The 11,855-nt window shown below is 49.8% G+C and overlaps 1 protein-coding gene across 4 annotated transcripts in view; it reads left to right on the forward strand.

Moving 5' to 3' along the window:
- Positions 1-11,855, forward strand: part of ZMYND12 (zinc finger MYND-type containing 12) — a 16,142-nt gene continuing 4,287 nt past the window's right edge. The window contains exons 1-7 of one of the 4 annotated variants that reach the window (XM_075114193.1): positions 1-55; positions 2,164-2,309; positions 6,902-7,073; positions 8,041-8,210; positions 9,568-9,690; positions 10,558-10,678; positions 11,653-11,798. In XM_075114193.1, coding sequence (XP_074970294.1) covers positions 2,277-2,309; positions 6,902-7,073; positions 8,041-8,210; positions 9,568-9,690; positions 10,558-10,678; positions 11,653-11,798 — 765 coding nt within the window. In that variant the 5' untranslated portion in view covers positions 1-55; positions 2,164-2,276. Of the gene's footprint in view, positions 56-169; positions 359-2,163; positions 2,310-3,806; positions 6,331-6,901; positions 7,074-8,040; positions 8,211-9,567; positions 9,691-10,557; positions 10,679-11,652; positions 11,799-11,855 lie in introns of those variants that run through there. The other 3 variants (XM_075114192.1, XM_075114194.1, XM_075114195.1) reach the window with 3 other exon arrangements.

Here is an 11,855-nt window from a genome sequence, read left to right on the forward strand (position 1 = left end):
GGAAGCGTCGCCTTGGAAACGCGGCCGCGGCTCTGAAGGGGATTCGGCGTGGAGGGTTGTGCGAGGCGGCGGGGCCGGGCGCGGTGTCGGGGTCTCTACCGTCTCCCCTCCAGTCCTGCTCCTCCCCCCCCCCCCCCCCTGCTGGTGGTGGTGGTGGTGGTGGTGGTGGTGGTGGTGGTGGTGGTGGTGGTGGTGGTGGTGGTGGTGAAAGCGTCGCTGGCAGCGGCGGGCGGCGGACCCCGGGCCGGGCCCGGGAGGCGGCCCCGGAGGCGGGGACGAGGCTGAGGGCGCGGGGAAAAGGTCCCGGGCGAGGTCCAGGAGGCAGGAGCGGTCCCGAGGCGCAGGGACGGGGCACGAGGTAGGGACCAGCTCCGGGGCGAGGCTCACGGCACGCAGAGAGAGCCCCGGGCGACGCCCAGGAGGCAGCGCTGGGCCTAGGACACAGGGATGGGCCTAGAGTAGGGGCTGAGAGATGGGGACAAGGCCTGGGATGTGGTCTGGGTCAGGGACAGGGCAGAGAGGCCCTGCAGAGGGCTCTGGGCAGACTGGAGAGCTGGGCAGTCACCAACTGTATGGATTTTAACAAGGACAAGCACTGGATTTTGCACCTGAGGCACAGTAACCCTGGCTGTACAGACAGCCTGGGGAATGAGGGGCTGGAGAGCAGCTCTGCAGAGAGACCTGGGGGTTCTGGCTGACGGAAAGTTGAACACGAGCCAAGAGTGTGCCCTGGTGTGCATCAAGCCCTGCATTGCAGCAGGGTGAGGGAGGGGATTGTCCCACCCTGCTCCGCGCTGGTGTGGCCTCCCCTCGAGTGCTGTGGGCAGTGTTGGGCACCACAGGACATTAAGGGTATAAAGCTACTGGAGAGTGTCCAGAGAAGGGCCATGGAGATGGTGAAGGTGAAACCATACGAGGAGCAGCTAAAGTCCCTTGGTTTGTTCAGCTGGAGCAGAGGAGGCCGAGGGCAGCCCTCATGGCGCTCTGCAGCTCCCTCCCAAGGGGAGGAGGAGGGGCAGGGCTGGTCTCTGCTCTCTGGTGACCAATGCCAGGACCCAAGGGAATGGCAGGGAGATGTGCCCGGGGAGGGTTAGGCTGGGCATTAGGGAAAGGTCCTTCCCCCAGAGGGTGGTGGAGCCCTGGCACAGGCTCCCCAGGGAGGCATCACGGCACCAGCCTGGCGATGTTCCAGAAGCACTTGGACAAGGCCCTCAGAGACACGGTGTGAATTTGGGGTGTCCTGAGCAGGGACAGGAGCTGGACTCGGTGGTCCTTGTGGGTCCCTCCCAGCTCAGGACATTCTATGATTCTATGAGTATATGACTAGCCCTGGGGCGAGGCTTACGGCACACAGAGAGGGCCCCGGGCAAGGCCCAGTAGGCAGGGACAGGCCTAGGACACAGGGACAGGTCTAGGGCATGGGCTGAGAGATGGGGACAAAGCCTGGGATGTGGTATGGGACATAGGGACAAGGCAAGAGGCAGGGACTAGCCCTGGGATGAGGCTCAGATAACAGGGACAAGCCCCAGGACAAGATATTGGACACAGGGATGAAGCCTGGGTGGCAGGGACAAGGCCTAGGACAAAGCTCAGCAGGCAGGGACGAGGCCCAGGATGGAGACAGGGAGAAGGCCCAGGATGAAGCTCAACAGGCAGGGTAGCAGGAACTGGAGCATGCTCACCAATTGCTCAGCTGGAGCATTCCTCCTCGCTTCCAACAGTGCCCGCATCAAACAGAGAGCAGCGCAGTGAGCTTTCTGGATGTTTACACAAACATCTTCACTTACACAGGGCCCTCAGTGACGTCATATCTTTACTACACATTTCATCGGTTTCACAATGACTTGGGGTTGGTTTGGCTTTGAGGTTTTTTATGTACCTCAGTGTTGAAGGCCAGGCATTTGCTCAAACTGAACTGTATGAGGAGTTTTGTGAGTGATTTAAATAAGGTTTCAGCATACAGAATCACGATCACTGGGCAAGACAGTGCTGTGGTCCCGTTTGGGAATAGCAAGTATAATCGTACGCTGTGAGGAGGCTGAGGGCTGGTGGCTGTTGTGGGCAGTTCTTGTGGTGAAAGTCCAGAAGATATAACAGGCAATAATCTTCCCTTTACATCATTTCCAAGCAGACAAAAGTACCATTCTTCCCTTATTTTGTTAGTGATGTAGATCATCAAAAAGCCGGGGGGGTTAGTATCCAGGAGCGAATGTGCCAGCTGCTGATTTCAGTCCGTACATCCCTCCCTTTTCTCCTTTCTGAAAAAGAAAGAAAACATGGCGTGGAACAAACAGCTGGTGAAGCAGCAGGTATGTACAAGAGAAACTAGTGCCACTTCAAAGTGCTGCCAGTGAAATTTTATTAGATCTCTTCTTCTGATATTTTGATGTACGTAGCGTTGGGAGGGCACCTCATTGGTTGATTGGGACTTAGCTGCAGAGTTTTAATTTTTTTTTTAAACAAAAACTCTACAATAAGGGGGGGTTGGGAGCATCCTCTCTCCGATTCTACGAGCCTCTGGCCTTTTTCGCAGCCCTTACTCAAAGTCCTGAGCTTCCTTAGGCAGCGGCAATCTTGGATCCCCTGCCGTTCCAGGCAGTTAGTCCATCTCCCCAGTTAGTCGGGGATCCAGCTGCGTTTTGCCTCTTACAGGGTGTCCGCATCCTTTGCTGAGGAAGGGGATTCCCCTTCCTCCAAGCAGGGGAGCAAAGAAATCAAGTCCCCTCCCTTTGTTTACCTGGCCAAAAATCAAGTCCCCTCCCTTTGTTTACCTGGCCAATTTTAAACGCTGTTTCCCACTATGTACAGTCTTTTATCTCTGCTTTTTGGCCTCGTGGGCGGTGCAGATGTGCAGCTCCTTTCCAGCCCAAGTGGGTTTGAACTCTTTTTTGTTTGTTTGTTTGTTTATGGGGTGGCAGGATCTGCTTTTCCACTATGTTGATAAAATAAAATAACCCGCCCAAATACATCTGCTACTTAAAATCTTGCCCGTAAAAATAAATTATCCTTCTATCATTGTGTAACTCCTGACTGCAGAGTAATAGGATGACAGAACAGCTGAAAGTGAGCTGGTAGCGATCAAACAGTGCCACCGAGAAGAACATTAATTGTATGGGTTTTACATCATGTATTATTTTTAAGGTTGTTTCTGGGCCAGGTGCTAGTACTTTGGTGACCGGCTCCTTGCCATGGTCTTTCCTGGGAGCATCCAGAAAGACAAAGTCTAAAAGGGGTGGAACCTGCATAGACAAAAGTCCTGCTTGGTGAAAGCTCATGACAGTCTTTAGGCAGCAGATTCCTTTAGGCTTTGTAGGAATTAGGCACTGAAATCCCACCTGTTTGAAAAGCGCTGGTGAGATTGTTGACCGAAGTCCAGAAAAGGTGTGTTAGAACAGCACGTCCCAGAAGTGTCAGGAAAAATGCATAAGCTCCTTTTTTCCAGGTTACGTTTAAGTTGAGCTTTTATGAAGTCTGCAAAGAAGCAAAGTTAAAATTGTTCTTATTGCAGGTGGTGGTGGGGTTGTTTTGCATCCTGAACTGCTTAAACCTTGTCCAAGATGCTTTACCTACATACTGAATGCTGATGTTGAAAGCACGTGCTATTACATCATCGATTTTATAGCAACTAAAATTGTGCTATAAATGTTACAAAAGACCATGAGACTTCCAGATCAGGGAAGTACTCCTTGATTAGCTGGAAGCTAATCATTTGTTTTTATTAGGTTCCAGGGGAAGACAGCAGGAAGATGGGGCTGGTGGAGGAGTGAGAGTCACTCCCCTTGACTGCAGCACACACCTAGGTTAGCAGGTGGCAACTGCAAACCTGCAGCTTGAGCCGAGGCTTGGAATGATTTCGTGGGAAAAGTCATAGAGAGCAGACTCCGATTTTTTTTTCGAAGTAGAGGATTTTTAACAACCCTTTTACATTTGTTCTTTGACCTTTGTCTCCAGACTATTTAAATAAAATAGATTCTGGGAACGGAATGTGCAGGGGTACTTTCTCTTCATTCTCTCCTAAGAAAGGAGTGAAAATGTGGAGACATCTTGTTTGTTACCTGCTTGCTTTCACAGCAAGACTGCAGCCCCCAGCCCACAAACAAAGCCTGCCTTTATGTGCAGCAAGCTATAGGGTAGACAGCGTCGGGCCTAGTTGGGCTGACAAGCGTTGGAAGAGCAGCGTGGAGAGGGTGAGGTTCTCTACTGCCGCGTCTTGGTGGCTTCATCGTTTTCCCAGAGCCAACAAAAATACTTTAAAGAAGGCCTTGGTGCTCAGGGAGCGGCTACATGGTCTCATGACGATCAGAGAAAAAGCCTTCTGCCCAAAGCTTGCCCATAGGTTTATTATTTTTTGAACATTTCTGCTGTACTTCACAAACTCCTGCACGGTGTTTGTTTAGAAAACACGCGGCTCAAGCCTCAGTCGGGACACAGGGAAGGTTGTGAACATCAAAATGCCCTGTGGTTGAAGGGAAGGTGCACAGCGCTGAGAGCCAGGAGGTGAGGAGTGTCGTGGTCTGTACTCCAAAGCTTTGTTGATAGAAATCTGCTTTTGTCAACATAGCCGGGGGTGTGCCTGCAGACAGTACCTCCACACTGACAAACCTCCAAGTTTCTGTTTGTAGAATAGCCTCGCTTGCCCACGTGATGTCAGCTTACCGCAGCCCCTGGGCACGGGAAAAGGTCTGTGCCTCAGCTGGCTGCGGCAGTCCTCCAGCACCGACACTAGCCCTGCCGACAGCTGGTTTCAGCTCAAACTGACTGGAAGCCTGCTTTTCTCTTTAAATCGTCATTTCTTCAAGCATGCCGTCGTTTTTGGTGCCTGCAAGGGATCAAATGAATGTGGAACTGAACCCCAAGCATGTTCCCAACCCCCTGCATCCACCTGGAGCGGAGCTGGGGTCCTCAGCCTCCCCAAACCCCAACCAGGGGAAAACTGCGTGGGGGCATCTTCAGAGAAACCTCTGTAATTGCAACACACATGAAAAGAGCCCAAAGTGTGCGGTTCCGGGGGCGTGAGGCAACGGGCAAGATATAAAACTGTGCAGGGCCAAAGCTAATGATCCCCCCAAGGCTTGTAACTGCGCAGCCTTAAATATTCAGCGCTGCAGGGCTTTTGTTGTCTTCTGCCCTTTCTTCTCCTGGGAGCTGTGCAAGAGTCTAGCCCTTAGCTTGTCGTCACTGCAGATGTTTCAAGACCGCTTACGTCATGGGAAGCAGCGATGATCTGACTGACAAGGAGTAACAAAAGAATGATCCCGGTCTCCAGCACCTCCCCAGATGGCAAATGGCTTGGTACACACGCACCAAGGCGGGTGCCGGTTGCAGAGTGGCATGGGCAGAGGAGGCAGCCTGATAAATAACAGCTTTCAGTGTTTCTTGCCCTGGGCATGTGCTGACTTTCTCCTGGGCGCCACACGCTCCCCCTGCGTGGCTTGGCTTTGGTGCGTGCCTTCTTTGCTCTCGACGTGCTTGTAGCTCGCGGGCTAGAGAGGGGGTGACTGCTGTGTTTTCTAGCTCTTGGCTCCCCTTGCTGTGGCAGGGTGCTATCGCTCTGAGGTGTGTTCTTCAAAGCTCTCATTTACCCAGAAAGGACATCCCTGTATCTCAGCCAGGATCTCCAGGAAATACTCGCAGACTGTCCTTGAGGTTCCCTATCCCTGAGCTGTTCCTTCACACATGGCACGACGCTCTCTGCCTCTGCCTCTGTCCAAGCACTTAAAGCTCAGCAAAACGCCAAAGCCTGGCCTCCAAAAGCACTCTGCTCAGCCACAGCTGTAAAGCAGAAGGCAACAAAGAGGTAAAACTATGTTCTGCCGGCACTCGCTGCACAGGCCTGCCCGGGCCTCGCAGCAAGAGGAGAGCGAGTGCCTTGCTGGCTCACCGTGGCAGCACTGCTAGGCACACCAGCAACAGGATTTGTTTCCAGGCAGCTTTCCCGTTGCACTGCTTGTGGGAAAAGCCAATGCAGAACTGTTGGGAGTTGGCAATAATTACACTGAAAGCAAAGAGAAATAGATACATAAGCATCCTGGCTCTTTCTCGCTGGCATCCCTCGGCATGTTGTAAGGGCACAACATCTATAATTGCTGTAGAGCTCCTGGCAGGGAACAGGCATTCAAGCAGAGATGCGTTTCTGGAGCTGGTGGATAGAACTGGTGCTGCAAAGGTGAAAAGACCAAATGCAGCATGGGCTTCTGGATGCAGCAAGAGGCAGGAAGCAATTCTATGTACAGGAAACGTGGATTCTGACAACAAACAAATGCTGCAGGAGCTGCTTGACCACCAAACCTGGCTTAGGTGATGGATACACAGGAGTGCAAGTACCTTCAGGTGTTCTGATTTTGACTGGCTTTGCAGACTCTGTGCCCAAAACACTGGGCCCAGAACTGGCCGGGGTAGGGTGGGGGGAAGCTGCAGCACCATGTGAGGAGCTCTCTCCTCACTTCCAGACCACGTCTCCTGCAGCTGGAGCTGTGCCATGCTGGCACCGGCTTGGCAAGCCATCCGTTCCGCTGCCTGCTATGAGTCACCGTTATTACCGTCAGCAAAACCTCGCCGTAGCCCCTTTGCCTAATCTTTTCTATGGTCTTGTGATGATCATTTACCGTGCTTCACAGCTTTTATTGCTGCAGCCTTATTAGCCCTTTTTTATAGGCATAAAGGATTCTTCATCTCGTAAGACACCGCATGACCTACAAGGATGTCCAAAGCTGTTCCTGCTAGGAGTAGGAGTGAAAGCCAGGCTCTAATATGACAGCTTTAATTTCCATCTGTTAATTACTGACACAAAAAAGTTACAGTCGCTCTTTTAGAGTTTGCGAACTTGAATGTAAATAGAGGCCATGCATTTTATTTCTCCTTCTCCTTTCTCGCTCTGTCCCATTGCTATGTTTCCCTGCAGAAATCTGCCATCGATCTCGCGTACAGCACAGCCCGGGAGTTTGTTTTGGATGGAAAGCATAAAGAAGCGGTGCCCGCAGCTTTGCGTGCGCTGCGTCTCAGCGCTGAAGCGTACGGCTCAAATTCTGTGCAATTGGTGCCCGTTTATCTCCTCTTGGCTGAGGCCTCCACTGGTAAGTATTGTCTAAATAGTAACGTTGGCAAGGGCAAGACCTCCCCTGGGTCAGGTTTCTGGTTTCCTTTCACCATTTATCAGGGAAGGACCAGCTCTGTGTTTCAATGTTGTGCCGTGCTTCTGCCCAGCCCTGCCTCAAGGGCATTTCAGAGAGATTTGAGAAGTCACACACCACCACCCTCTGGCCTTTTCTGTGTCCGTCTGGGGAAAAGAATCACTCATCAGTGATAAAAGGTCAATGAAAGCAAATGAAATGTTTTCTCCATCTCTACCAATTCCCACAAGAAAAGCAGTATGAAAATCCATTCATTACCTCTGTGACTTCGTATGACTTTCCAGAGCATTAAATTCCCAAGGGTGGTTGCCTGCTCTCTTATCTCAGGGAACCAGCAAACATTTCTGAGGGCATTGCATCAGAGGAATGCCTCCGTTCATTCACAAAAGTGCACTCTGCCTGAAGCGGGGCTTTTTCTTATTGACTGTATGCTTTACAAAAAAAGTCAGGCTAGGACTTTGCAGGTACAGCCACTCTCCTCAGCTGCCGGCGTAAAGGGCTGAGAAATTCCTGTAAACAATTGCCACACAATGCTCTGCTGGCAGAACTGAGCGATCTCAAGGGTTGTCGTAAATGGTGTGGCGAGAGAAGGGCAAAAAAAATCCCATGAGTAATTCTAGTGTGATAATACCTGAGTCATTAGCGGCCACCTGTAGCTAACCTGTTTTGAACTTATGCTTCAGCGATATTGAATGCAATACAGAGTTCCTGGCTTCTGTTGGAGCTCCAGACGCTCAGCCAGTCTGTAAATTATTTTCTGAATGGCTGCTGGACTAAGGAGCACTCAGAAGTGGGGAACCCACGAGCTAGGTCTCCACAGCAAACTCCTGCAAAGGATTAATGGGCAGTATTCTCTGATCTACATTTTTAAAATGCTCTTTATCCTGCTTATTTCTGTGGGTCATTTCAGGTGTTGGCCATCTTCCAGAGGCGTCCAAGTATCTCTCCCAAGCCGAGTGGATTGTCCTCAGTACTCCAGGCTGCAGTGTTGCCGTTCAGTATAAGTTACAGCGTAGTCTGGGACTTTTCTGTGCTGCCAAAGGAAACTTTGAACAGGCTTTATATCACCTGGCGAACGATGTAAGCCCACTCAAATACAGAAACGTTTCCGTTTTACCTCTTTCTCCGACACTTCCAGGTCAATAGGAAAATGCCGGCAGCCAGATTTGTAACCCTGATTTTTTCAGTACCAAGAGGATCCACATTATGAACACCTAAACTCTCTAGACCTAAAACACCTGCGCAGCCCCGTGTTGCCAAAGTTGTGTTTTACCAGTTATCCTTATTCCCTTGGAGCAACATCATCCTTGTCTTTACTGCATCTGCTTATAGATTTATCGGTCAGCTCAGTTACGGTCCTGAGATGAACAGCCATTCCTCCCCCAGACTGGTACAGCTGCCTTTTATTCAATGGATAAGTTACTTCCTATTTTGGCTGTCATTTTTCCTCTATACTTTTCTGTTAGAGAGCAGTTCTCTGTCAGGGTTATTTAACAAATTTAACTACCTAAAAGTCTGGTTCAATAGCGTTTTCCCCCATTCAATCTTTTCAGCCCCGCGAGCAGTTTGTCAGATTTGAAACAGCTATGGAGGATGCTTTGCCTGTCATTTGATCCCCCAAAGGCAGATGAACTCCACGACATCCTATTTATGTCCCGTGTAGACTAAATTTATCCAGTGCAGAGTGATGTGTACCCACTACTGTTGAATGTGATAGTAGCTTTGTGTGGGTGTTAATGATGACATACGATTGAGGAGAATTAGATCCTTTCTGCTATACTATATAGAACCCTGCCTTTGCTTAGTCTGTAAACCTTTTGGGAGAGGTTCCCCACTGTGCCATTGTTTTTTGAGGTACCCCAAATCCGCTGCCTGAAAGGGCATCAGGTAATAATTTCTTGCTATTAGCAAACCCCTGGTCTACGTCACAGCGGCCCAAGACCTGCCTGAACTTTGGCTGCGTGTCTGAGATCTGCTGAGAGTCACACGCCAGCTCAGAATAGCTGGAATGCACCACTGCCTCCCCGCTCCCCTGGCTTTGGCCGGGGCTTCGGGGGGGAGAAACAGGCGCCGCGGGCAGGACTGGTGAGCTGAAAGGCGGCAGCAGGTTGTGCATTTGAAGGCATGAGGGTTGTACAGGGAGAGGAGGAGGTGTGGGGAACCTGCCCCATGCTTCAGCAGGGTAACACGCTGTGATAAGGTTGCTCTGCCCCAGCGAGCCGGGGGTTTGGGGCCGCCACATTCCTTTGTGTAAAACCCCAAATATGGCTTTTTTTAGTACCACATTTTACAGTCAAAATCAGGTATAACTAACACTATAGTTACACAGAAAAAACCTGAATGCTTGCAATATTATTAATCCATAATGAAACATTTTCTAGGTTTGATAGGAACACTAAACTTCTGCATTTTTTTTTTAAATACTGATCTATTTCAGGTTTACCTTGCTAGTTCTGCGTTTGGACTAAAATCTGTTGAGACCTCTGGAGGGTATTTCCACATGGCTAATGTTTTCTTTCGCCAGAACAAAATGGACGTAGCAAACTCACTCTATGCTGAGGTTGGTAAAAGCAAAGGTCATCCTCTATATATTTCTTGGGTTTTTTCTGTGCTTTTTCCAATGTTTCTCCTGTTTCTGACTGCTTTTAATATGACGGCAACCATATCAAGTGCCAGCATTGCCTTTTAGGATCAATCTCAGAAACCCTTTTCTCATGAAATATTCCTCTGAGTTAAAACCGGAAGAGAGACATTCTGTACTCGGTTAAAAATTGTTATTCAACTTGTCTTCAATTCGGGCAGCCAAACCTTGTTAAAAACCAGCTTTGCTACCAAATACTCTGCACCGGAGGTTGAGGGGAGTCACAGGAGCAGAGGGTGGCCAAGGAGTGTCCGTGGCCAGGGAAGAGCTGCCGAGCGGTACTGGGACACAAACAAGCCACGTAAAATTTATGCAGAGAATCGATGAAAAGTCAGGCTGATAAAAGATCGTCACAACAGAGTGATAAAGCAAGGGAGGTTACAATTACCTAATCGCACTAATTGCTGAGAAAAAAATGAGCTTTCATTTGTTTAGCTTGATTTTCTGTGGAAACAAGGCTCTGGCCGCTGTGTGATCTGCCTCCGTTCCTCTGGCAAACCTCAGCCAAATTTGCATTTGTCTGAGAATTTAGTTATATTTGTTCAAGCTGGATGAAAATTAATGGTCAGGTAGAGAAGTGAGCTTCCAACTAAGGCTGCCGCTGGGAGACGAGCGGTCAGACCTCTGCGTGAAGCACCCAGCTTGGCAGCAGCCAGCTCACCGAGCAGCCGGCACGCCGGTTGTTGTGGCAGGGGCGTGCACTGCAGCACACATTGTTTATAGAACAACTAGTTGCTAAATGCCATGTATTCACACAAGCGAAATAATTCATGTGCTTCCTGATAGGTAACCGACATCTGGCACGCCTTTCTGGTGAAGTCAGTTCAAGCGCAGGAGCAAATTCTCAAGTCACGGCCGGAAATGTCTCCATTGACCGAGGACAAGGAAGGCAGCGAAGACCATCTGAGTAAGCACCGCTCTTGTGCAGAGCCCTTTGCAAGATGGGATTTTAACGAATCCGTACATCCCACCGGTCATATTTATGGCGTTGGGGCTTCGCGCGCCATTTCGTAGACCAAATTTAATCGGAATCACGGGTATTTCTGGTGTTGGTGCTCGGTGGATTGTGCTGGATGAAAGGAACGAGGCCGCTTTAGGAATGAGGGTGTTCAAGTGGAAACGCGGCTTTGCCCTTTTTGTTTACGCGCTCCTTTTTACGGGGCCCTTGGCAGGGACTGTAACAATACAAGATTTTGCCTTTCAGGATCCAATTCCACTTCAACATTCTCATTTCTCTGCAGCTCCTTTGTCTCCATTTCATTGTGTGACAGTGACCTTTCATCCCACTGAGGCAGGTTTACAGCCCTGAAGCAGCAGGACACGACCGAATGGCGTGTACTGATAATTGGATGTATTAATCTGGAGAATACTCTGGGGAGAGAAGCTGGGGATTCTCTCACTGGGCCATAAAGGTGCACAAAGCGTTAGGAAACGCGCTCGTGTGCTGCCCTACACTGCTCTGAAGCCAGGCTGGACTCTGGTCTGGACTCGTCTTCTTTCTACCATCTATGCTAATAAGAATATTGTCAGAGAAGAGAAACACTTTGGTAAATCCCTTTACCTGGCGTTGTCTCCATCCAGTGGGAACCACACCAAGACAGGGCTATGCGATACCATCATCGGTTATGACAGAAGTATGAAAGTTGCTCTTTTCATGCAGCTGTTATGACTCCACATCCTTACTAAAGGCTAATCAACACAATTACTGAGTGGATGAAAAGATATCTGTTAATGGGTATGGAATTTGCATGGAGCTGGGATACCGCGTTGATGCTTGTAGCAGAAATGCTTTGATGTCTAGAGGAGATAATTGGATGGTTTTGAATATATTATCTTGCGTGCGCACATACAGCCAACTAGATTATTTCATCCTCGATGCAGCTGAAACCTGGCAAGCAGAAGCCATCCGAGTCCTGAATGCAGTATTAGATATCAGAGAGCGGGCACCAAAGCAACAACCTGGGGAAACTGCCAGAGTTCTGCATGCTCTCGCCATGCTTTATTACCTGATCGTGGATCTATCAAAGGTACGTTTCATCTGGTGGAAGGGCCCAGGCGGGTTGCCTGACTGTGTTCCAGTGCTC

The sequence above is a fragment of the Phalacrocorax aristotelis genome, chromosome 19 (assembly GCF_949628215.1).
Source record: "Phalacrocorax aristotelis chromosome 19, bGulAri2.1, whole genome shotgun sequence".
Taxonomy (NCBI): Eukaryota; Metazoa; Chordata; class Aves; order Suliformes; family Phalacrocoracidae; genus Phalacrocorax; species Phalacrocorax aristotelis.